At 37.3% G+C, this 26,903-nt stretch overlaps 1 protein-coding gene across 3 annotated transcripts in view; it reads left to right on the top strand.

Moving 5' to 3' along the window:
• Nemf (nuclear export mediator factor) overlaps positions 1-26,903 on the top strand; it is a 50,847-nt gene that overhangs the window by 1,711 nt on the left and 22,233 nt on the right. For 2 of the 3 annotated variants that reach the window (XM_010632593.3, XM_010632591.3), the window contains exons 4-19: positions 2,795-2,920; positions 5,198-5,346; positions 6,871-6,938; positions 8,319-8,405; positions 10,177-10,250; positions 11,607-11,677; positions 11,758-11,833; positions 12,482-12,544; positions 15,623-15,700; positions 15,786-15,994; positions 16,393-16,584; positions 16,892-16,955; positions 18,386-18,474; positions 23,378-23,481; positions 24,037-24,099; positions 25,425-25,537. In XM_010632593.3, coding sequence (XP_010630895.1) covers positions 2,795-2,920; positions 5,198-5,346; positions 6,871-6,938; positions 8,319-8,405; positions 10,177-10,250; positions 11,607-11,677; positions 11,758-11,833; positions 12,482-12,544; positions 15,623-15,700; positions 15,786-15,994; positions 16,393-16,584; positions 16,892-16,955; positions 18,386-18,474; positions 23,378-23,481; positions 24,037-24,099; positions 25,425-25,537 — 1,626 coding nt within the window. The remainder of the gene's footprint in view (positions 1-2,794; positions 2,921-5,197; positions 5,347-6,870; positions 6,939-8,318; positions 8,406-10,176; positions 10,251-11,606; positions 11,678-11,757; positions 11,834-12,481; positions 12,545-15,622; positions 15,701-15,785; positions 15,995-16,392; positions 16,585-16,891; positions 16,956-18,385; positions 18,475-23,377; positions 23,482-24,036; positions 24,100-25,424; positions 25,538-26,903) is intronic. The other variant, XM_033765165.1, reaches the window with a different exon arrangement.

Raw genomic sequence — 26,903 nt, 5'->3', positions numbered from 1 at the left:
ATTTCCTGGCATTGGTGGCTTTCTGTGATCTGCCTTCCTCCCCACCATTTTCCTCTTGTTTTATGTCCTAGAGCTCACTTTTGTGAATTGTATCCTTTACCCAATCTGTATTTTATTGAAATGCTCAGTGACAATAATGTTATTTAGTCATCATATCTTTTTCACTTCAGGGTCTTTACACTGAGCCACATTCCTAGTCCTAGTCCTTTTTTATTTTTTATTTTGAGACAAGGTCTCACCAGGTCACCAAGATGCCAAAGCTAGCTGGAACTTTTAAAGATGCCAACTATACCTTTGTGGCACTGAGAAGATTGTTTTCACCAAGCTGCTGATAGGGAAATAAAACAAGCTTTATATCTACCTGTATATATACCTGTATATATCTATCTATACCATGATATAGAATCCCTTTCCTACCTTTCTGTGGTGTGGCACTCTGTTCTTTCAAGGATCCCTTTTATCTTCATTTTAACTTTATTTTTTGGAATAAAAGAATTCCTGGGAAACTCAGAACTGATTGTAATTTTCGTCTAGGAGATTTAAAGATAACCCTGGGTTTGGGGTACTGTTTAGTGGTGTAGCCCTTGCTTGGCATGCAGAAACAAACAAAAGTCCTGTATGTAGATCACTAAAGTGCTAGGCTGGGGAATGCAGCTCAAAGGTAGAGCGCTTGCTTAACATGTATGAGGCCATGAGTTCAATCCCCAGCACTGAAAAACAAAACAAAAAAATCACTTTGAGCCAGTCATGGTGGTACAAGCCTATAATCCAAGCACTCTGGGAGGTTGAGGGAGGAGGATCACAAGTTTAAGGTCAGCCTCAGCAACATAGTGAGACTATCTCTTAAAAAAAGCCAACTTTAAAAAACTATTAAGGCGGGGAAGATTGTTTATTCTAGTTTGAAAAGTCTTATATGTCTAAGTATATAGGTATATAAAACAAGAATTAGTTCATTTGAATTATAAGATCTGAAAATAACTTACTAGTTTTGAAAGGATTGGTACAATTATTTTTCTTTCTTTTTCTGCTAGGGATAAAAACCTTGCACATGCTGAGCAAGTGTTATACCGCTGAGCTACATCTCCCTTCTGTGTAGGTTTACATTAATTTTAAAAATGAATTTGTGTACTACTTAAGGGAATTTTTTAAAAGGAGGTTTTTGATTATGTTCTCTTTAAAATTTTACCTTGAATTTGAGTCTTAAAAGCATTGTTACTGGTCTTGACTAAGAGGTCTTTTTTATCCTTTTTGTTCTTTTTGTTTTCAGGGATTTTTTTGAGACAGGGTCTCATATTCATTCCCAGGCTGACCTTGAACTCACTATGTAGCCCAAGGCTTGTCTAGAACTTGCAACAGTCTTCCCTGCCTCAGCCTCCAGAGAGTGCTGGGATTATAGGCGTGCATCTAGGCCCCCCCCCATTTTTTGGAGAAAATTTTATTTTGTAGTCCAGGCCCCTCGATCTTGTTGTAGCCCATGTTGGCCTTGAGGTCTTGACCCTCCTACCTCAGCCATTTGAAGGCACAGGTTATATAGATGTGCACTTTGCTGAGGTATCTTTCTAATTAAAAATACAAGTCAAACTTGGTGGGAAATACCTTAAGTCCAATACTGGGAGAACAGTCACAAGTTCGAGTCCCACCTAGGCAATTTACAAGACCCTATCTCAGAAGTACTGCAAAGGCTCTGGGTTCAATCCACCATAATGCAAGAAAGGAAGGAAGGAAGGAAGGGTGAGAGAAAGGAAGTGAAGAAGAAAAATAAAAGAAACAACTGTAAGATTGTTTTTAGAGGCTACAGGGTAGTCTTGTTATTGGTTCATGTTATACTTAAATATTTGTGCTGAAGGATGTTCTATGTAATCGAAAACAATGGATATTAACCAAATCATATGTGTTTGGGTTTTATGTATGTATGTATTTATTTATTTATTTTTGTGGTTCTAGGGATTAAATCCAGGCACTCATGTATGCTAGACAAGTGCTCTTATCACTGAGCTATATTACCAGCCCTTTTTATTTTTTATTTTGAAGAAGAATCTCATTAAGTTGCTCAGGCTCCCTGCCTCCTTGAGTAGGAGTTGAACCCAGGGACTTTGCTTAACATTGAGCTGTATCTCCAGTCCTTTTTTTTTTTTTTTTTTTTTTTTTTTTTTGACTTTGAGACAGGTTCTCACTAAGTTGGCCAGCTTGGGCTCAAATTTACAATCCTCCTACCTCAGCTTTCTAGAGTACTGAGACTGTAGGTATATGCGACCATGCCTGGCACTAATTTTAATAATAAAGGAGTCATGGCTAGTGATAAGAATGGGATTTGATAAAGAGTGGTAAATGGTAGTTATTATATTTGGATATGAAATAGATTACTCAAAAGCTTAAGAAGTACCAGGAAAATTCTGTTTGAGCTATAATAATAATGTGAGCCGGGCGTGGTGGTGTACACCTGTGATCGCAGCACTCGGGAGGGTGAGGCAGGATGATCGCTGTGAGTTGGAGACCAGCCTAGTCTACATAGTGAGTTCCAGGTCAGTCTCAGCCACATAGTGAGACCCTGTTCTCAACAAGCCAAAAAAAGAAAGAAAGAAATATAAAATACCATCTCTGAGCTAGTAATCATCTAGAATGAAATGTTTTTCCTTTATTATGTGATAGCTTTTATTTTGTGACTACCCCATTATTGCCATTTAAGTATTTTTCCTGATGGTAATGAAAGCAAAATGTTTTAAAAAATAAGTACCAAATAGTTAAGGATTTACTTTTACTACATAAATGCTTTTTTTCTTTTATTTCTTGTTAGTGCCGAAAACATTTGAAAAGTCGGAGATTAGTCAGTGCAAAACAGCTTGGAGTGGATAGAATTGTAGATTTTCAGTTTGGAAGTGATGAAGCTGCTTATCATTTAATCATTGAGCTCTATGATAGGGTAAGTTAAAATTGAGGGAAGGGGTAAAGGAATAGAATCATCGGGTCTGCCTTCTTTTATTCAGTGTAATGTTTGAAATGCTCATGATGTCCTATACATTATTTCCGTTATTGAGTGTCCTGTTGACATTTGGCATTGCCTGACTCTTAATTCAACATAGAACTCTTAATTCTTTGTTTTGAGAAAAGGTCTCTCTGTGCAGCCCTGGCTAGACTCGAAATCATGATCCTACTGCTTTAGCCACTTGAGTGCTGCAGTTACAAGTGTATACCACTACTTCTGGCTCCTACATAGCTCTTTATAGAGATTTGATTATGGTTATATGATTTTTTTAAAAAAGATAAATAGAAAATAAAAAAACACAATAGATTACCTATCAAAAATACATATCCTATAACCAACAGAACTCTTTATATGAGTATTTGATGATAGTTATATGGTTTACAAAGATAAATGGAGTGCCTATGAAAAAAATACAATACAGGCCAGATATGGTGGTGTACACACCTGTGGTCCCAGCATTTAGGAGGCTGAGGCAGGGAGATTGCCATGAATTTGAGCCCATCCTGAACTACATAGCAAGACACTGCCTCAAAAAAAAAAACAAGCCCAGCTGGGCATAGTGGTGCATGCCTGTAATCCCAGCACTCAGGAGGCTGAGGGAGGAGGATTGCTGTGAGTTCAAGACCAGCCTGAGCTACATAGTGAGTTCCAAGTCAGTCTCAACTACGTAGTGAGACCCTGTCTCAAAAAAACCAAAACCAAAAAAAAAAAAAAAAAAGCCGAAAACTATGATAGAATACCTATCAAAAATACATATCCTATAACCATCATAAAATGCCTAACAAAATAATGTGTTGAAATTTCTTTGGCATAATTTGTGTAATTTTTTTTTTTTTAAATCTAAACCACTTTTTAAATTTAGAACTTGAAATCTTTATAGAAAAACTGCAAAGTTAACAGAAAATTCCTATGTACCTTTCACCTTTTTTTTTGTGAATGTTAACATGTTTTGTTTTGTTTTATTTTGAGACAGGGTCTCTATATGTCATTCAGGCTGGTATGGAACTCACTTTGTGACCCAAGCTGGCCTCAATCTCATAATCCTATTACCTCAGCCTTCCCAGCACTAAATTTACAGGTGTGCACCACCATACTATGCCTGAAGTTAGGTCTTTAATTCTAAATGTTTAGCACATAATTTATTTTATAGCCTACATAAGCTATCCACTTTCACAGTAGTTTTTCTGTCTTGCTATTTTCTAAATTAATTTCTGTTTGTTTGTTTTTGAGACAGGCTCTGGTTATATAGCTCAGGCTGGCCTTGAACTCATAGTGGTCCTTCTGCCTCATCCTCCTAAGTGCTGTCATTATAGGCATATGCTACCATGCTCAGCTTAAATATTTAAACATGAGCATTATTTTCTTTTCTCTTCTTGTTGTTTTGAGACAGGGTTTCACTTTGTAGTTCAGCCTGGCCCTGAACTCACTTTGCAACCCAGGATGACATTGAACTCTTGGCAGTCCTGCCTAAAGCTCCCAAATGCTGGGACTACAGTGCGCCATCATGCCAGGCCAAAACTATTAAAAGATGAATTGCAGCCTAGCTTGGTAGTATGTGCATGAAGTTCCAGCTCTCATGAGGCTGAGGCAGGAGAATTGAGTGATCCCACAGGTTTGAGAGCAGCTGCAGCAACATAGTGAGACCCTAGACCCCCATTCCCCCCAAAAAAGAGATAGCTTGGTTGCAGGTGAAAATAGGATAATTCTTTGCTTGCCTTCTGGAAGCCACCTGTTCTGTTTCTCTTAATAAGCCAGTGTTTGCATCCTGCCTCATGGGAATCTAAGTAAGCTCAGGTGGCAATTATCAAGGTGTTACTAGATTGCCGTCCTTCTGTTACCTGGTAGTAACTTCAGTATACTCAGACACCAAGCTTAAAGTCACTCTAGCTTCCTTCAGTGTTTCAAACAGTGTCTTCAGAATTTATCTATGTGATTTCACAGTCTGGGCCAGGCAGCTACAAGGAGCACTTGATATAACTCTGGTGCTTTTTGTTTTATAATTTCATTTTTGTGGTTTTAACTACATCTTTTTTCTTTTTGAGGTGAAGTATCAGTGTGTTACCCCAGCTACCTTCTAACTCACTATCCTCTTACCTCAGCCTCGCTAGTAGCTGAGATTGCAGGCATGTGCAACACACCCGGCCTTCTTTTTCACTTTTTCAAGTTTGAGGACTGATTTAGGAAAACATTAAATTGTATTTTATTCTATTGCAGGGAAACATTGTTCTTACAGATTATGAGTACTTGATTTTAAATATCCTAAGGTTTCGAACTGATGAGACAGATGATGTTAAATTTGCTGTTCGTGAACGCTATCCAGTGGATCATGCTAGAGCTGCTGAACCTTTGCTTACTTTGGAAAGGTAACACCTTCTGTTTATAAACTCATTTCATTCTGTTTTAAAAAGTTAAATAGGTCATACTTCAGAATATGAAAAACTGTCATAAATATTTTGTTTAGTTGGGTAACAGATTTAGACTGCTTGAAATAAACAATTCAACCTTATTTGGGGGTAGAAAATGTGGTTGGTTGGTGGATTGATTGGTTATTTATTTACTTTCTTTTTTTCTTTTTTCTGGTATTAGAGATTGAACTCAGGACCTTGGGCTTGTGAGGCAGGTGCAGCACCACTAAGCTAAATCCCCAGCCCTTGTTTATTTTTTTCAGACAGGGTCTCATTATATCCGTTCATTCTGGCCTTAAACTCACTATATACCTCATACTGGCTTCAGACTTTTGGCAATCCTCTTACCTCATCCTTCTGAGTGCTGGGAATACAGGCATATGCCACCATGCCTGGCTGAAAATGTGTTTCATTTCATTTTGTTTTGTCTTTAACAAAGCTTTGGGTTACTTCTTATGTTTATGATATTTTGGGTAAAGTGAGGGGACACTTTAGTTGTTCTCTGAGAAGACAGATATTGTATCTTGGGCAGAGTGCAAAGGCAGATAGAAATTATGGCTTACTTGAAAAGTAGGATAAGTTAAGGTGATAATGAAGGCCCTGCTGACAGTAGTGTACAGTAGAAGTCTTCAAAGTTAAGCATGTATCAGAATTACCTGAAGGGCTTGCTAAGCTGTAGATTGGCTGTCTTTGCTAATTTAATTGGTCTAGTGTAAGGCCCAGGAATTTGCATTTCTATCACGTTCTCCGGTAATGCTGATGCAGCTAATCGGGACCACACTGATCCACAGGAGTAAGAGTTCTTGAGCCAGGTATGGTGGTGCATGACTGTAATCTAGTACTCTGGGAGATGGAGGCAGGAGGATCACAAATTCAAGCACAGCCTTGGCAATTCAGTTACTTACTGAGAGCCTGTCTCAAAAGGGTGAGAGTGCAGACTGAGGATGTAGCCCAGTGTTCAGGTCCTGAGTTTAAGAGCAGGGAAGAGTTTTTATTAAATGTAACTAGGTAGGGCTAGTTCAGATGTTATTCGGATGTTAAGATACGGCACTAATCACAAATGCCATTTAACTTTTATATAAAAATGTGTCTCATGTCACTCATGTGGGCACATTGATACTAAGGTTTGTGACTTAGTTCAAAAATTACTGATTTCTCTTAGAAAACCTGGATTGAAGTCCCAGGCTGCTGTTCAGGACCCTACTAATCTTTTTTTTCTTGGTACTGGGGATGGAACTCAGGACCTTGTGCTTGCCAGGCAGCCGTGGTGCCCCTGAGCCAAATCCCTGGTCCAGGCACCTACTAATCTTGAATAAGTTAGTTTTATGACCCATTTTCTCCTATAAAAGGGACTAATTTGTGTTATATTTCAGGGGATTCTAAAGTTGAGGTGACATTGATGCAGATGAAAGTAGTGTGAATGAACGCTGGTGTCAGGTTTATTAAATATATGATAGTGAGAGGTGCCAATTTTTTTCACAGATTAACTGAAGTAATAGCCAGTGCACCTAAGGGAGAGTTACTGAAGAGAGTTCTTAACCCATTGCTTCGTGAGTAATCCCACATATAGTGATGAAATGTGTGCAAGATAATGTTTTTTTTTCCTAGAAACATAGCTATTGTTCTGGTTGAAATTTTGAACAAAGATTTTTAAATTATCTCTTAAGTAAGAATTTGTTTTCAAGAAGGCAAAAGTTTTTTGTTTTGTTTCGGCTTTGGTACTAAGGATTAAACCCAGGGCCTCCTGGATGGTGGCCTGCCATTGAGCTACATCCCCAACCCTAAGAGATTATACCACATAAAGTTTGAACTTTTTGTATCAGATTTTATTTAAAAGCTGTGCAGAGAGTCTGGGGATTTAGCTCAGCGGTTCAGTGGCCTGCCTTGCAAGCGCAAGGACCCAAGTTCGATCCCCGGTACCAAAAAAAAAAAAAGCTGTGCAGAGTATGTTAAGTACTTCAGTGTTAACTGTAGTATTCTGAGAAACCAGTTTTTTTTCCACATCCCTACCAGTACATATATCTTTATTCTTTTTGATAATACTCATTCTTATACTAGATTGACATGATATTTTATTCTAGATTTGACTTTTATTTTCCTGATGATTAGTAGGGATGAGTGCTTTTTTAAAAATACACTTCTTGACCATTTGTATTCTTTTGAGAAATGGTTATTAAGGTCTCTTGTTCATATTTTTTGTTTTGTTTTGTTTGTTTTTTTTGAGACAGGGTCTCACTATATAGTTGAGACTGACCTGGAACTCACTATGTAGCCCAGGCTGGTCTCGAACTCACAGTGATCCTCCTGCCTCAGCCTCCCAAGTGCTGGGATTACAGGCGAGCGCCACCATGCCTGGTGCTTCTTGCTCATTTTTTAATTGATACACCAATCACTGACAAACAAACTTGTATTCCAGGAATAAAACCCTCATGTCTTTTTTTTATTTTTTTTTTTTAATGGAATGGGGATTGAACCTGGTGCCTTTGCACTGAGCTACTGCGTGTGTGTGTGTGTGTGTGTGTGTGTGTGTGTGTGTGTATTTTTGTTGTTGCTGTTGTTTTTGAAACAGTCTAGGTTGCTGAGTTGGTTGCATAAGTTAGGCTTAAATTTACTATCTTCTGGCCTCAGCCTCCCAGAGTGCTAGGATTATAGTCATGAGCTACCATGCCTTGCTATATTCTTTTTTTCATAAGTGGTAAGTGCCATTAAATGCCTATAACATGCACTGATTACTCTGTTTATTATCTCAAATGTCTGAAACTACTTCAGTTTTTTTAATAATTCAAAATAAGCAAACTTACTTTATTTTCACTAGCTGTGTTTTTTTAGTACATCATTCTTGTGGGACTATAAACATACATTTTTTTCATATATTTTTAATATTCAGTTTTATAGGAAAATACTAAAAACAACTTCCTCTGCTTTTGTAGCCTATGGACCAGCTCTCATTGAGCACTGTCTCATAGAAAATGGATTCTCTGGCAATGTCAAAGTGGATGAAAAACTTGAAAGCAAAGGTACGTCTTCATAGTGCAAGTTTTTTTTGCCCATTTCCACTTGTTTCCTTTTTTTTGTGTGTGGTGCTGGGGATCAAACCCAGGGCCTTAAATATTTTAGCAAACACTCTGCCACTGAACTATACCCCAAACCCCCATTTATTCCTTTTTTTAAAGTTGTGAATTTAATGCACCAATAAAGAAAAAAAATTGTGAATTTATTTATTGCTTTTGATGTCATGAACTATTTCTCCTCTGCAACACCCCTCTTTGTGCTACTCTGCCTTGGAACCAGCCAACTATGGACTGAGACCTCTATGAACTGGGCTTGCAGCTAAGAGTTTGCCTTAAATCTGAGGAGACTTTGTACTTGGACTTTTCAGCAATGCTGAAACTGTTAGGACTTTGGTAATTCTTGGAGATGGACTAAATGCTTTTTTGCATAAGGGATGTGCATGAGTTTTTGGGGGGGGCAAGAGGAATGATGTTATGGCTTGTGTTTAGATGTTCCCCAAAGCCTCATGCAGTTGTAGGTAGGGCTTTTTTTTTTTTTTTTTTTCCCAACGGTGGCTAAATCTAGAGTGTGTGATGCTGGGATTAAGAGTATGTGATTACTAAATCAGTCCACTGGTGGCTTGGCACTGCCCTAATCCCAGTAGCCTGGAAACATAAGGGTCAGAAAGAAGCTTGTCTCCTCTTTGTTAGTTTTGCTGCCCTGAACTGTTTCTCCTCTGCGATGCCCTTCTGCCATGTGCCACTGCCTTGGAGCTAGCCAACTTGTACTGAAACCTCTATGAACTACAAGCCAAATAAACCTTTCCCCCTTTAAAAAAATTGTTAATTTCTAATCAAATAATAATAATAGGTAGTTTTTACATTTAAACACATTGGACCTATGAGTATCCTATACCTGTGGGCATTCCTGGTGTGTCTACTCTAGTATGGAGCTTTATCGCTAGTAACGTACAATTCAGTCTCTTTTACCGGGGATCAAACTCAGGATCATGTGCTTTTGAGGCAGGCAGCAGCGCCACTGAACTAATCCCCGGCCCCTACAGTTCAATCTCTTCATCTGCCTTCATACCTTTTGACTTCAGAATATTTTCTTTTCCATCCTCTAAATTTTTGCACTGGTTACTGCTCTTGGGGTGGTTGTAATTCTGAGGAGTTGAATTATTACCCTTTGGACTTAGGACATGGAGTGCTGTTAGGAAACAGTGTTGTTTCATGCATTTGAATTTTGTACTACTTTGGTGTGGTTGTATGATTGAATTAGTTTTTTATGATGCTGTGTGTTTAATCCCCAATAAGCAGAATAACAAAAATAGAAATAATAAAAAGGGCCAAGGATGTAGCTCAGTGCTAAACACTTGCCTATCTTTTTCTTTTTCTTTCTTTTTTTTTTTTTTGGTAGTGGGGATCGAACTCCTAATCTTGTGCTTGCAAGGTGGAACCAGAACAAGAACACTTGCCTATGTTTCATGAGAGTCTGGGTTCAATCCCCACTATTGCAAAAAACAAACAAAAAATCTGGTAATCTTTTAGAGAAGCAATAGATAAAGAATCCAGAGTGGGTGCAAATATATGTGGGAATTTAATTTATGAATAAAGTGGCTTTTATGAAAGGAAAGATAGATGATTCAGTAATAGGCTGGCCGTTATGTAAACCAATTAGGGACCTGAAAAAATATTTTTCTTGAGCACTTTATATTATTTCATATTTTTCTGTTTTTCTGCATGGTTAAGAATGTTTAATTGACACTTGATTGGAACTTCATTTTTTTATTCTCAGATATTGAAAAAGTGCTTGTTTGTATACAGAAGGCAGAAGACTATATGAAAACAGCGTCCAGCTTCAGTGGAAAGGTAGCACCATGTGTACTTACTGCGTATTGTTGTAGTTTATTCAGACTTGCACAAATTAGTGTTCATTAGAGGATCAATGTGTATACATTTAATTTTTCTAATTTGGAAAATTTGTACCTGTAATATTCTTATTCCAGAGTAGTAGCTTTTAGGGTTTGGTTTGGTTTGGTTTTTAATTTTTGGTTCTATAGAATGAACCCAAGGCCTTGCTTTTTTGTTTTGTTTTGCTTTTTTGAGCTGAGAGTCCCAACCTGTCTGCCCCGCCACCATACTGGGAATCAAACTCAAGATCTTGCACTTTCTAGGCAAGCCTGGTACTACTGAGCTAAATCCCTGCCCTTGTTTTGTTTTTTTGAAACAGGGTCTTGCCATGTAGTTCATGCTGGCCTTGAGTTCACTAGCTCCAGCTAGCCTCAGACTTGTGGTGTTCTTCCTGTCTCTACCTCCTGAGTGCTGGGATCATAGGCGTGTACCACCATTCCTGGCTAAACCGAAGGCCTTATGCATGCTAAATACTATTGAGGTATATCTCCAGCCTCAGGGTTGTTTTTCTCTTTCTTTTTTCAAAATTATTGTTGGCTTGTAATTTTTATTTGTTTTGTTTTGAGACAAGTTCTTGATTTATAGTTCAGGCTGGCCTTGAACTCGCTATGAAACCCAGGCTGGGTTTGAACTCATGGTGATGTGATGCTCCTGCCTCAGCTTCCCAAGTGCTGGGATTATGGGTATGCACCACCATCCCTGGCTCTTGTTTTTTTTTGGTACTGGGGATCGAACTCGGGACCTAGTGCTTGGGAGGCAGGCAGCAGAACCACTGAGCTAAATCCCCGGCCTGCCCCCACCTCGTTTTTTGAAGTGCTGGTGCTGAGAATTAGACCCAGCACCTGACACATACCAGGCTAGTGTTCTACCACTATACTATTCCCCCAGCCCTTGTTTCTTATTTTTTTAAAGAAAGTACAATGTAAGTCATTGTCAGCATTTCAGAAAAGTTGAGGATTAGGAATGTCTTCTTGAATTTTATTTACTTAGTTATTTATTTGGTGCCAGGGATCAAACTCGGGCCCTTATGCTTGAAAGGCAGGCAGTGAAACCACTGAGCCAAATCGCTGGCCCCTTCTTGAATTGATTTTAGACAATCATATTTTAATTTGCCCTCAGTTTTTAAAAATTGGGTGATTTATAGTCCTCTATGAGACATTTTAAAAATTATGTTTTCCTTCTCTATTCCAGGTATTTCTTTACTTATAAAAAATAAAATTAAAAAAATAATAAAAAATAAAATTAGTATCAGACATGGAGAATAGATCTTTGTTAATTATGAACAAAAATGATTTTAACATTGGATTTTTGTAGGGGTATATCATCCAGAAAAGAGAAATAAAACCACGCCTGGAAATAGATAAACCAGTTGAAGTCATACTCACGTAAGCATGTAGGCATGTGTCAATTTGCTTTGGGTATTTATTAATGTTCTTGAATGTGATGTAATAAATATATTTTACAGGTATGAGGAATTTCATCCTTTCTTGTTTTCCCAACATTCTCAATGTCCATATATAGAATTTGAATCATTTGACAAGGTGGGTTTTCTGTTTCTGTTTTTTAATCAGATAGCTAGCATCAAAATCGTATGCATTGTTAAGTTTCTATCAGTTTGCTTTCATTAAGAAATTGAAAATATTCTTTGTCACTATGAATCTGGGCATTGGAGGGCAGTAGACTTACATACACAGCTTCTGGAAAGAGTTGTTGCCACTTTATTTCAAAATGAAGCACCAAAGACTTCGATGTAACTTGATTTTGAAAATTTTTAATATTTTTTTCCTTTTGAGACAGGGTCTCGCTATGTAGTTCAGGCTGGCTTTGGACTTACTATGTAGCCCAGCCTGGCCTTGAACTTGCAGTGATCCTCCTGCTTCAGCCTCTGAGTGCTGGGATTATAGACATTGTGATTCCTGGCTAAAATTTGATTTTTTTTTTTTTTTCTGGTAGCAGGGATCTGTCTCAGGACATTTCACTTGCAAGGCAGGTGCGGTGCCATTGAGCTAAATCCCTGGCCCTGAAATTTGATTTTTGATACTGTTTAGCTATATAATAAATATGTTGGAAATCTGTTCAAGTTCTTTGAGTGGCATTATGAAACAAGTAGACTACTACATTCTGTGTATGCAAATTGAAGCAGAGATCATATTTTTTTTACAGCAAATTTCTCTCTTTTTTAAAATAAGGCCGTGGATGAATTTTATTCGAAGATAGAAGGTCAGAAAATTGATTTAAAAGCTTTACAGCAGGTATGGTATCATTAAAAACTTATATTAAACCGGCTAGTCTTAGAATGGTTTGATGGGTAGTTGATTGTCTTAGTTACTTTTTTCATTGCTAAAACAAAATAGACAATACCCACAGGTTAAGGGAGGAGAGGTTTATTTGGCTTAGTTTGTGGAGGTTTCAACTCATAGTTGGCTGACTCCACAGCAAAGCGGTGTTACAGAGGAGAAACAGTTCATGACAGGCAGAAGACAGCAGTAGCAAGCAAGCAACCAGCAGCAATAATGGAAGCTCTCTTTCTGTCCCTTATATTTTATCACACCCTTAATCCCAGCATCCTTAACCTTAGCACTGCGCCATGAATCAGTCCCAGCATCACACACTCTAGATCCATTTACTCTGAAAAGCGTGGTTTTGCAGGGACGTCTAGACACAACCATAACAATGATGCGTTCTTTTAGGAATGAGCAGCCTCTCAGAAGTAGTGAGGGAAGAGGTATGGGAACTCTCTGATCTCTTGGTTTATAATAGAGGTCCAGGGGAGGTCCCCTTGTGGTAAAGTATGTCCTCATTTATTCCATCCATTTGTCAGATACACTCAGAAAAGGGAAATAGCTGGGCATGGTGGCACATGCCTGTAATCCCAGAACTTGGGAGGCTGAGGTAGGAGGATTGCTGTGTGTTTGAGGACAGCCTGGGCTACATAGTGAGTTTAAGACAAGCCTGAAGTACACAGCAAAACCTTATCTCAAAAAACAAATAAACAGTGCCGGGGATTTAGCTCAGTGGCAACGCACCTGCCTTGCAAGTACAATCTCCTGAGTTCAATCCCTGGTACCAAAAAACAAACAAACAAAAGGGCGGGGAGAATAAAAATGAGGTGAGACCTGTCATTTATATACCCCAGTATGGTTTGCTTTATTAAAGCAACTAAAAACTTCTCCAACATGGTATTTATGAGAATATTGTTCTAGGCAGATTTTAAATGGGCAAGAAAAGGGAAAAAAGTTTTTTCTTTAAGGTTTTAATCAGTCATACTTTTTTTAAGTTTTAAAAAACTTTAAAAGTGGACCTTTAATATGTTTTCTGTATATCATGACTCTGTAAGAAAGATTTAATATGCATTATTTTTCTAGCCCATTTGACCAGTTAGAGCATTTGTTACAGAATAATTTCACAAATTGACAACAGTCACTCTTAGTTTGGATTTTCAAAAATAATAAAATCTTAAAATGTGTAAGCAAAAATTTCAAATAGTAGGGATCTTTGTACCCTCTTCCCTTCAGCTGTTTTGTTTTTGTTTTTGTTTTTGGTGGTACTAACAATTGTGCCCAGAGCCTTCACATTGGGCTACATCCTCAGCCTCTCTTACGTTTTTAAATTTTTGTTTATGAAGCAGGGTCTTGCCAAGTTATTAAATTGCCCAGGCTGAAGACAGCAGTTTACTGTGTAAATTGTGACTTGTGATCCTCCTGCCTGAGCCTTCTATGCAGAAGGTCTATAAATTTGCCACCATCTCTGGTTAACAGTATAGTTTCAAAGCAGGTAGTTAAATGAATTACATAACATGGCGGTAGTAGTTTGGCTTGTAAAAATAGCTTAGCCATAACACTGATTCCCGTGGTTTTGTGTACGTCAGAATACAGGCTGGGGTGCTGGCTTCAGCAGCACATATACTAAAAACAGAATACTGGTTGCGCATCTCTAATCTAAAAATCTGAAGTGCTGTCAAATCTGAAACTCTTTTTTTTAACATCATTGGTGCTCAAAAAGTTTCAGATTTTCAGGTTAAGGATACACAAATGGTAAAGTCTATACATACTCAGCTTGTGCCTGTGCTTTATTTTGGTAATCATTTTAGGGTTTTTTTGTTTTTGTTTTTGTTTTTTTGTACTGGGGATCAAACTTGGGACCTTGTGCTTGTAAGGCAGGCGGCAGAACCACTGAGCTAAATCCCTTGTTTTGTTTTTTGAGACAAGATATTTCTGTATAGTTCAGGCTGGCCTTGAACTCTATATTGCTCAATGTATCCTCAAATTATTAATGATTCTCCTGGCTCAGCTTCAGCAGCACACATACAAGTATGTGGCACAGTGCTTGGTTAAGTTCTTTTAATAGTCACCATTCATATGATTTAATTTTTGTTAATGTTTTAGTTTTTGTTTTTGTTTTTTTTGGGTACTGGGGATTGAACTTGCGAACTTGTATTTGTGAGGTGGGTGGTGGAACCACTGAGCTAAATCCCTGGCCCTCCTCCAGTATTTAAATATTCATTAACTGGTGATGCTATTACTAATGTTAGGGAATGTCTCCACATCGGTGGCCTTGGAATGTTAAGGCACATATGAGAAAGTGGTATACAAAGGTCAGGTAACCATCATGAACTTTTTTTGTTGGTTCGTTGGTTTTGTTTTGTGGTAATGAGGAGTGAATGAGGGCTTTTTCACTGAGCTATATCCCCATGTCTTTATTTCTTATGTGCAGGCTGGGTCTTGCTATGCTGAAGCTGGATTCTATCTAGCAGTATTTTTGCCTCAGCCTACTGACTGCTGGAATTACAGGCATGTGCCACCATGCCTGGCTGTTGTTCATTTGGTGTGTGTGGGGTTGTTCTATAAAATACTGGAAATAATGCCAATAAAATTAAAAGTAACAATAAAATAATATGTTTGGCAATTTACCCCCTATAAAAATTGTTTCACCAAAACTTACTTTTATGCCATAAGAAAAAAAGTCTTGAATTCTGCTTGTTTCATTAATGCCAAGGAGTTAGGGGCCTATCTTACATTAATGTAACATGTAATCAGAAAGGTATACAGACAGAGAATGAAGCATTTTCTAGTGTGACAGGCTGAGGAAAGCCGACTGTGGGAGGAACTTTAGCTACTGATAACAGGGAGTGGGTGAGGTAGAGTCAGGGTAGTGAGTTTTAGAAGATAGGAGAGGGCAGGGATTTAGCTCAGTGGTTCCACCACCTGCCTGGCAAGTGTGAGGTCCCAAGTTCTATCTCCAGTACCACAATACCAAAAAAAGATAGAAGAGAGGGTACCAAAAGGCAGGAGAAATCTAGGTTTTAAAATAATGTGTTTTCTTGCCCAAAGGAAAAACAAGCATTGAAGAAATTAGATAATGTCCGAAAGGATCATGAAAACAGATTAGAAGCTCTTCAGCAGGCTCAGGTACTGTGTTTAGCTTTTTCAGATGCTTTTGAAAAATGATAACCTCAAATGGCATTATAGTCAGTGTGTCTGTTTTTCTCTTAAGGAAATAGATAAACTGAAAGGCGAGCTCATAGAGATGAACCTACAGATTGTGGACAGAGCCATTCAGGTGGTTCGAAGTGCTTTAGCCAATCAGATAGACTGGACAGAAATCGGGGTCATTGTGAAGGAAGCCCAAGCTCAAGGAGACCCTGTTGCAAGTGCAATAAAAGAATTAAAACTGCAAACAAATCATGTTACAATGCTGCTAAGGTAAGTTTGATTCTTGGTTAAGTAGTTAGCATTTGTGTTTGTTATTCAATAGTTCACTGTATTTAAAAACTTTATATTTGGAAATTTATTCTCAGAGAAATAGGAAAAATAATTACACTGCAATAAATAATGAAACTCTAAAGAACAGTACTCAGCTAGGCATGGTGGTGCATACCTGATAATCTTAGCACTGAGGAGGCTGAGGCAGGAGAATCACCATGAGTTCAAGGCCGGCCTGAGCCACGTATACAAGTTCAAAGCTACCCTGAACTGCATAGTGAGACCCTGTCTCAAAAAGAAGTATAGTGTTATGAACCATTTATAATTTCATTGACAAAAAAATTTAAAATTTAAGATGTCATTGACATTAGTGAAATACTATTGAATATTTTTAATAGAAATCCATACTTATTATCAGAGGAGGAAGATGATGATGTTGATGGTGACGTCAGTGTTGAGAAAAATGAAACAGAACCACCAAAAGAGAAAAAGAAAAAGAAAAAGAATAAACAGCTGCAGAAGCCTCAGAAAAATAAGCCACTGCTTGTTGATGTTGATCTCAGCTTGTCAGCATATGCCAATGCTAAAAAGTAAGTTATTTAAGTACAAAGTTTAGGTAAGATATTTGCATGAGTCAGTAAAGGTATTAAAGATATTAAGAACAGTTGTTATTTTACCTGCAAATACTACTTTTGGTGAAATTTAGCCCACCCCTTGCCCCATAATGGGGATCGAACTCAGGCATGGTGCTGCTGAGCTAAATCCCCGGCCCCTGAAATAGCTTTTGTAAAATTTAGTTTTGTGCACAATGCAACTTTGTCCTCTGTGATTGAACAGTCTGTAAAATTAGAAATAACTAAAGAATAAGGATTTACTCAAATTGAGATTTATTTTTAGGTATTATGATCACAAGAGATACGCTGCTAAGAAAACACAAAAGACCGTTGAAGCTGCTGAGAAGGTACTTAGTATTTATTAGAGTGAATGTTATTTTTGCCTGCTTTAATTATCTTAATCAATTTTTATGTTTAAAATGAAACTTTCTAATTAAGTGTGTGTATTTTCGTACTTGTTTTCTTCCCCAAACTTGCTCCATCTCCCATTTTCCATCTCAGCAAATAACACCTTCATTCTCTGCTCACATTTTGGAGGTATCCTGAATTCTTCAAACCATATCCAATCTGTCAGCAGATCGTTTTGCTTCTTTAAAGGCTAACCAGTCTGGCCATATTTCTGTTTTCAACAGTCAGGTCATTGTCATCTCTGTATTCACCCAGACCATATCATTCTCTTATTGGATCTCCTGCTTCTTCCTGCTGTAGCCTGTTCACATAACATCCATAGTGAAGCTTTCAAATCACAAGTGAAGTCCATTCTCTACTCACAGTCTTCCAGAAGCTTCCCACCTTAATACAATTCCAAGCCCTTCTTCTGGCCACAGCAGCCTGTCTCGTCACCTGCATTCCTTCTGACCTTGTCACCTGCATTCCTTCTTTTGCACACTTTTTCTGGATGCACTGGAGTCATAGCTGTTCTAAAACCATGCTGCATTGCTGTCCTCTGAGGACCTTTTCTTACTATTCTTTCTGCCTGGAATGCTTTCCCTCAAAATTTTAATGGTTTGCTGGGTGTGGTGGTGCAGGTCTATAATCCCAGCACCAGCTGAGACAGGAAGATCATGAGTTTGATGCTACCTGGATGAGATCCTGTCTCAAGAAAAAAAAAAAAAATTCATCCATTCATTTTTGTTTTGTTCATTGCTGGTCCTGATCCCTAGAATATGCCTGAAACAGAATAGGCACGCACTTCAGTTAAATGGGTAGCCTTAATGACTTGGCTCTCTACTTACTGCAACCTTATTTCTTGACATTTTGCTGTTGGATTAGTTCTTGCTGGTCTTTCTTTGTGCTTATAGTACTTTTCTTACTCTTTGATAACTTCATTGGTTTTTTTTTATGCTTTGGTTTAAGGGCTATTTTCTCAGAGATTCCTTCTTTGACTATAGTCCGGCATAAATGGAATCCTTTTGTACTGTCATAGTATTTTTTCAAGCATTTATGATGTTTATTTGAATGATTATACATTTGTCTCTTCTAGAACCCAGTGGGGTGGGGGCTTTGTCAGTCTTGTTCACTATTATATCCCCATATCTAGCCTAGCATCTGTCACATGATAGGCACTGAGAATCTAGTAAATGAACAGGATGGTTCTTAATTTTTAGGTCTGGGACAAATATTTGCATATGGTAAATCTTTGGTAAGTTAATATTTGAGGCACAAGATTTTTTCATTACTTTTTACTAGTACCGTTTTCTGACATTTTAAAAGCTAATGTTTGTTTTGGTGTTTTTTACACATATTCTAAACAAATTGTTTATTTTCTCATAAATAGGCATTCAAATCAGCAGAAAAGAAAACAAAGCAAACATTAAAAGAAGTTCAAACAGTTACCTCTATTCAAAAAGCAAGAAAAGTATATTGGTAAGTGTTTTACCTTTTTAAAATTTAGTTTTTTGTTTATTTGTTTGTTTTTGTACTGGGGATTGAACTCAGGACCTTGTGCTTTCAAGGCAGGCAGCAGCACCACTGAGCTAAATTGCCAGCACTTAAAATTTAGGTTTTTGATTTTGCTAAAATTATATATGTACATTGTTTAGAAAGTCAAGCTGCTTTACAAGCTTATTACAAAACCAGTGACCCCACCACTACGCCCCCCAAAAAGACAGTATCCCTGCACTTGTGCCTCCCTGATCCCATTGCCTGTGTTCTCATGGAAAGCACTTTTTTTTAATAGAATTCTTTATTTGTGATCTTTTCCCGTGATTGTAAACATACACTGTCTACTCTAGTGATGGTGTTACATACTGCAGTAAGGAGACACAGTGAACCAAGGCTTTTATTTCTTTTATGTTGTGAACATAACACATGGAGCTGGGAAAGTTACTTTTTAATCCCAAGGATAAAGCAGACAGTGGGAGGACTGTGATGACACTGTACTTGACTAGTTTAACAATGGGTCCTTGTGCGTGGAGATCATTGGATTCTTTCCTGATTGATCTTTTTTTTTTGGAAAGCACTTTTAGCTACTTTAAATGATTCTTTTGATATTTTCCTTCATTTATCTTTATGATATGCTTATAATGCTGCTGCTTAATTTTTGTTTTAGTCTGTTGTCCTCCCTATGGAAAATGAGGATTTCACTTTGTTTCTTCTTTTGTTATATACACACAAGTTATGGACTGATTCTTGTCAAATTTGAAACATTGTTGTGAATATTTAGATTGTGATTTTTGTCGTTTGTAACATGGTTATGAATATTTTAATTTTAGTCACAGTTGAGCCATAACAGTATTTTGTTTTCTTTTCTTTCCTTGCTCAGTTATTTGTCTTTCCTGGAGTTAATCTGCCATTTAAATTTTTTTATTATTTTTTTTTTTTTTTGGTACCAAGGATTGAACTCAGGCACGGTGCCACTGAGCCAAATCCCTGGCCCTCCATTCTTAATCACTAATCTCCAAATTATCTTGTGTTTCAAACACATTGGAATTCACTAAGTATTATCACCTTTCTGGAGGCAGAAATCTCTCTCAGAGCTTTCTGACCAACTTTATTTTAGATTGGTGCTTTCTAAGCATCTTTCTGTGTGTTTGCGTGTGTGTGTGTGTGTGTGTGTGTGTGTGTGTGTGTGTGTGTGTGTGTGAGAGAGAGAGAGAGAGAGAGAGAGAGAGAGAGAGAGAGAGAGAGAGAGGGAGTATGGCACTGGAAATGGAACCCAGGACCTTCCCATCAAGCTACATCCCTAGCCCTTTATTATTTTTTTATTATGAGACAGGTTCTTGCTAAGTTGCCCAGGCTTGGTCTGACTTTGATCCTCCTGCCTCAGCCTCTCAGTGGTATTACGGGTGTGCACCATTCTGTCTGGTCTTCTTTCAGTATTTTTCTTTTTTGCATTGCTGTGGTTAAACCCAGAGACTCACATGCTAGGGAAGTGCTCTACCACTGAGCTAAGCTCCAGCTTCTAAGGTCATTTTCAGAGTTGATATTTTATATGCAGCTTGTTTTTGCCTTACACAGTAGATGCTTATATATCCCCTCTTCTGTTTTTTTTCCTCCTACTAGAGTTCAAGAATTTCATAATAGTACAGGTGGGTGAGGCTATTTACTGTATTACACTGGGTTTTTTTAATTTGGAAACTTCCAGTTTTTTTTTTTTTTTTTTTTTTTTTTTGGTACTGGGGATTGAACTCAGAACCTTGTGCTTTTGACACAGGTGGTGGAACCACTGAGCTAAGTCCCCAGCCCTTGTTTTTTTTTTTCGAGGCAGGGTCTCTCTTTGCAGTTCAGTTTTGCCCGGAACTTACTATGTAGCCCAGGCTGGCCTCAAACTTGCAGCAGTCCTCCTTTGGCCTCCCAAGTGCTGGGATTACAGATGTGGGCCACCACTCCCGGCTGTTTTGTTTTGTTTTTTTTGCTGCTCCATTTGTTTTTGAGATTCATCCGGGTAGTTTTTTGTTTCGTTGTTTTCTCACCCCATTTTAAACCCTGTTTCCTTAAGTACTTGTGTTGCCATTTCTGAAGTGTTTGTGAGTTAGACATTATAAATTGAGTTGTTTCTTGTGTTTTTCTACTATCAGTTTAGGATACAGCTTGAGTCTGATCACTTGTCTGTTTGCCATTTATCAAAATGTTGTTGTATTTATGCCTTCACCCTCTTCTGTGACATCTCTATTGATGAATAGGATGGCCTGTGATTTTCAGCTCTTGTAAGGTTCTTCTCAGATATTGGTAATCAAGGTCATATTGTCTCACATCACAAGGTGGAACATGTTCCTCTTTAATTGTCCTTAAATATTTGATGGAATTCACCTTTGAAACTGTATAGTCTTGGAGTTTTCTTTTGGGAATTATTTTATTATAGATTAAATTTTTTTTTTTTGGTACCGGGGATCAAACTCGGGTCCTTGCTCTTGTAAGGCATGCAGCAGAACCACTGAGCTAAATCCCCGACCATAGATTTAAATTTTTAGTAACTAGGACTACTTAGATCTTCTAGTTTCAGTAAGCATTGTTCTTGTGAGACTTTGTCTAAACTTTGAAATGTATTGGCAAGAATTTTGCAAAATTTAACTTTTTTTCTTTTTGAGACCAGGTCTTACTATATAGTTCTGACTGGCCTTGAGCTCACTATGTTGCCCATGCTAGCTTCTGACTTGCCACAATCTTCCTGCCTCAGCCTCCGGAATGCTGGGATTACAGGTGTGCAGGACCACACACACCTGACCAGAGCTTTTTAATATCATTGTGGATTTATCCATTTCTTGTTTTACCTACTTTTTTTGCTTCACGTATATGAGGCTATGTAAGTGATATCAGTATGGAACAGTTAAGTCTTCCTGATGAAAAGAGCCTTTCCTCAACTTTAATAAAATATTCTGCTAACTTATAATTACTTTTTTCCTTGTCACATGTTATACCTAGCTTGCCTTTGATTAATGCTTACACGGCATATCTTTTTATGCTTTTGTATTTCTGCATTTCCATAGTTGTATTTTTTTAAAGGGGGTGTGTGTGTGTGTGTGTGTGTGTGTGTGTGTGTGTGTGTGTTGTAATTGCTTTCCAGTGTGTCAGTCTTTGCCTTTTAAGTGGGCATTTAGTACACTGTTGTGTTATATCTGATATCTTGATATCTTTGGGCTTATATCTGTCCTTCTTAATATTTGCTTTCTATTTTTTCCACTTGTTCTTTGTATTCTTTTTTGCCTTCCGTAATATCTTCTTTGTTGCCTTGTTCTATATCCCTTTTATGTATGTATGTATGTATGTATGTATATATGTATGTATTTATGGTACCAGGGATCGAACTCAGGTCCTTGTGCTTGCGAGGCAGGCAGCAGAACCACTGAGCTAAATCCCTGGCTATATCCCTGTACAAGGATGGTTTCAAAATTGTCGGTCAGTTCTCTGCTTATCTTTGTTTTTTGGTGTTTTTTTAGGTTTTTTTTGGTATTAGGGATTGAACTGGGGTCTTTGTGTTTTCGAGGCAGGTGGCAGAGCTAAATCCCCAGCCCTCTGCTTATCTTTTTAGATCTCTCTTTACTGTCAGTAGTGCAGTAGTTAATTAAATAAGTATAATGCATCTATTCAGCAATGAGGAAGATACATTTTTAAGTAGAAAAAGAAAGTAGTATGCAGAACAGTATGTAATATGTCTAAAAAATTGAAAAGTTAGAATAAATGCATTAGTCTTTGTGTACACAAGCTAGAGAGGGTTACAGGCAGCTAATCACTTTAGCTCCCTCTTATAGAGCTCCCTCTTGTGGTGGGAACTGTAGAGATGCTGGATTTCTCGGTGTATTTTATATGATCCTTAAAAATTTTAAATCATGAGTATGTATTACCCAATCACAATCAATTAGCAAATAGTAATAAAATCCATTTCCTGTTACACATTGGAGTCCCAGAGGGAGTTTGGTTTAATATCTGTGCAATCTTCCATCTATATCCAGAGGCTTTTAAAATTATAAATTAAGCCACAGATTATCTCTATTGTCATAATATAGCACATATTCATGCTCATTTATTCATATTCATTTCTTTGTGTGTTGTTTTCCAAGTGTCATATAAATGCATATACTTTCATCCTGATAGTATTAATTACAAAATCCCACTTTCTTGAGAAAAGTTGCAAATTTTACTCTTCTGAAGCCAAATTTTGGCCTTTTGTATAAAAATGTATAAAGACTATCATCGATATAAACACTAATTATGTTGTTTAATTGAGGACAGAGCAGGAATAATAGTTTTCTTTTTTTACCAAGTGTCTAAAGCCCACTTGGTGCCCCACTTAAAGAAAACTAAACCTAAGGACCCTTTGACTTTTTGTATTTTTGCTTTGTGTATTTCATTATTAAGTTACCCTTGAGTTTAAGAAGCCTGTTCTATATGCATTAAGGAAATCCTTTTTTTAAACATAGAGTTTAATTTCTTCCAATACTGCTTTAAGAGTATCTTGTATTACAGGGGCCGGGAATTTAGCTCAGTGGTTGTGCTGCCTGCCTTGCAAGTGCAAGGACCCGAGTTCGATCCCCGGTACCAAAAAAAAAAAATGGCTGTTTTCTTCCTGGGGATTTAGCTCAGTGGTTCTGTCGCCTGCCTTGCAAGCACAAGGTCCCAAGTTCGATCCCTGGTACCAAAAAAAAAAAGAGTATCTTGTATTACAGATTCTTGTAAAAGTCAGTTTGATACTTTTAAAAGTATAAAGCATCAAGTTGTCCTATCTCACACAGGCAGGATAGCTTCCTGTTTTGTTTCGTTTGTAAATAGAATGTGAATTCAAGCAGCTGTAAAGAAAAAGTGTTCATTTTATTTTCTTTCAACTTGATAGGTTTGAGAAATTTCTGTGGTTCATCAGCTCAGAGAACTATCTGATTATAGGCGGGCGAGATCAACAACAAAATGAAATGATTGTGAAAAGATATTTGACATCAGGTAGGTAAGGTTAAACTTCTAAAACTTTTTTTTTTTTTTTTTTTTTTTTACAGGCCTGCACGCGTGGTAGGCAAGGATTTCCTGAGTTATATCCCTAGACCATTTTTAAGTTTTATTTTGAGGGCCAGGGATTTAGCTCAGTGGTTATGCCACTGCCTTGCAAGCATGTGGTCCCAAGTTTAATCCCCGGTACCAAAAAAAAAAAAAGTTCTATTTTGAGACAGAATCTTGCTGAGTTACCCAAGCTGTCCTCAAACTTGTACTCCTCCTGCCTCAGCTTCTTGTGTAATTTGTAGCATTGTGTGCCACCACACTTGTGCTTTGAAATTTTTTCTCTTAAATGATTAGATATATCATGTATCTCAATATTAGATACTGATTCTTATGTGCATGCTTATAACTGCAGCTATTTGGGAGGCTGAGGCAAGAGGGTCTCAAGCCCAGCCATTCTACACCAGCCCGGGTAACATAGTGACACCATTTCTCACAAAAAAAAAAAAAAAGAAGATAGAAAAACAAAGACTTAAAGTATTATTTTTTATGTCTTTATTTAAGGAGATATTTATGTACATGCTGATCTTCATGGAGCTACTAGCTGTGTAATTAAGAACCCAACAGGTAATATATTTCTATTATTCAGAATTTGTTACTTTTCTTAAAATATTTTTAGTATTTTAGAATAAAGGATATAATGATAAAATGGTATTCCACGAAGAAGGTGTAGCAATTATAGACTTTATGCCTTTGGCAGTAGAGCCCTACAATATATGAAGCACAGGTAGACAGCGTTGAGGTGAGAAATAGACAAGTCTACAATATTTGGAAATTTCAACATTCAGCTTTTAGTCATGGATAGAGTAATTAGACACAGATCAGCAAGGAAATAGAAGACTTGAATGATGCTATACACCAACTAAATCTAACCAACATCTAGCAAAATACTTTTTCTCAAGTGCACATGGAACACTGGGATAGACTACAAAACAAAGCTCATTAAACTTAAGATAGCATACAAAGTAAGTTTTATGATCTTAATGGGCAAAATTAGAAACCAGTTTTGAAAGAAAATTTGGAAAATTCATAAATATATGGAAATTAAACCACACACTCATAAATAAGCAATGCCTCAAAGAGGAGATCAGAAAATATTTTGAGATGATGAATGAATGTATCAAAACTTATGAAATGCAGCTAAAGCATTGCTTTGAGGAAGATTTATAACTAAATGTCTAATTTTTTTGTAAATGTCTATTAAAAAGAAACAGATCAGTAACTTTGCATCTTTTTTTTTTTTTTTCTTTTTTCTTTTGGTACTGGGGATTGAACTCGGGACCTTGCGCTTGCCAGGTAGGTGCGGGTAACTTTGCATTTTAAGAACTAGAAAAGGAAAACTCAAAGCTAGGAGGAAGAAATAATAAAGATTAGAGTAGAAATAAGTGAAACAAATAGGAAAAGAATAGACAGAATCAACAAAACCAAACTTGGTTCTTTGAAAAGATTAATAAACTTCATCTTCTTTGGTTAGGTCTTTATATTTTTCCTAAATTATACTTTCTGGAATGAAGTGAGAATCATTGCTATAAATGAGAAGATAGATTTGTTTTATTTACATAGGTCCTTTAAAAGCTTATCGTGTATTGCTTCTCGGCCTTTTGCCTAAGATCAAGTGTAAAAGCTTATTGTGTAAATATATTTTAATAAAAATGGTAACTTTTTATAATACTGAAATAGAAGGTGGTATGAGTATTTAAAATACAAGATGATTGGGTCAGGGATTTAACTCAGTGGTGCCGTCGCCTGCCTTAAAATTGCAAGGTCCTAAGTTTGATCCCCAGTACAAAAAAAAAATACAAGATGATTGAGGCAGTTGTTACCAAATGCTTTCACATCTTGCTCTCCAGAAGTCTACACTTGAGTACTGAAGCACAGACTTGTTGTTACAGGAGAACCCATCCCTCCGCGGACGCTGACTGAGGCAGGCACCATGGCGCTTTGCTACAGTGCTGCTTGGGATGCGCGAATTATCACTAGTGCTTGGTGGGTGTACCATCATCAGGTAATAAGGGCTGTGGTCCTTTTTCTTAACTTACTAGGGGCTGTACTGGGGGTTAAATTTGCCAGGTACAGAAGTGAATAAGGCAGTACTGGGCGTGGTGGTGCACACCTGTAATCCCAGAACTTGGGAGGCTGAGGCAGGATGGTTGCTACAAGTTCAAGACCAGCCGTGGCTACATAGTGAATTCAAAGCCAGCCTGAACTATGTATCAAGATCTTGTCTCAAAAAGCATAACAAACAAACCAAAAAAAGGAAGTAAATAAGGCATAATACCTGCCTTGATAGAGTTTATACTTAGGTGATACAGAAAAATATGTACATGGCATATAGCAAGAAAAAAATTAGAGTGCTTTTGGAGCTCTTACTAAATATAGTAATATAGCAGACCCATCTGGTTGAGATGTGAACAAAGACCTAAACAAAAAGAGTAATCATGTAGTTATGCAAGATAAAGAATGATCCAGTTATGATGGCATTTCCGCCTAAATGTCCAGCTCCTGTGCATGTTTGTTGGAATTTCTCTTTGCACTTCCAGAAAAGCAAGTATATCCTGTGCTTTAAATAATCGCTGGTTTTAGTAATTGCTCTTCGTGGTTAATACTGTTTTATTTGATGATACTTCATTCCATACTTGATTTCACATTTCTACTCACTGCATATTTTCAAAAATTAAAATTGATAAATATAGGGCCAGGGACTTAGCTTAGTGGTTCCGGCACCTGCCTCACAAGTGCAAGGACCCGAGTTTGATTCCTGGTACCAAAAAAATAAATAAAAATAAAAATAAAATTGATAAATATATACTTTTGCAATGTCCTAAAACTAGATAGTAGTATAAAGTGTTTGATTCCATTAACTTCCCTCAGATTTAGTTTTATTCTACTATAGCTGTTGATATTTATTATCTGCTATATTATTTTTTAGGGAATTAATAGTGATTCTGATTCTTCTATGAGGTGTTTTTTTTGTTTTTTGTTTTTTGTTTTTTGTTTTTGGTACTGGGGCTCAAACTTGGGACCTTGCCCTTGGGAGGCAGGCATTGGAACCACTGAGCTAAATGCCCAGGCCTCTTTTATGTGATTTTCAAAAATGATGTCTTAATAACTTCATGACAAATAAAGATACTGTCAGATTTGAAGGTTTTAAGGATGCATAAAAATGTTTTTAAATTGTAGCGTAAGTTCACTCAGTTTGTTCTGCTGGATACAACTACACATTTTTTTTTCTTCACAAGGTTTCACTTTGTTGGCCTAGGCTGGCCTGTTTTTTAGTTCTATGCCTCCCAGGTAGCTGGGATTATAAGTACGCATCACCACTCCAAGTTTAGATTTTTTTTTTTTTTTTTTTTTTTTTTTTTTTTTTTTTT

The sequence above is a fragment of the Fukomys damarensis genome, unplaced genomic scaffold (assembly GCF_012274545.1).
Source record: "Fukomys damarensis isolate Sample0158 unplaced genomic scaffold, DMR_v1.0_HiC HiC_scaffold_17, whole genome shotgun sequence".
Taxonomy (NCBI): domain Eukaryota; kingdom Metazoa; phylum Chordata; class Mammalia; order Rodentia; family Bathyergidae; genus Fukomys; species Fukomys damarensis.
Note: the sequence above shows the minus strand (reverse complement) of the source record. Positions and strands in the feature narration are given on the sequence as shown.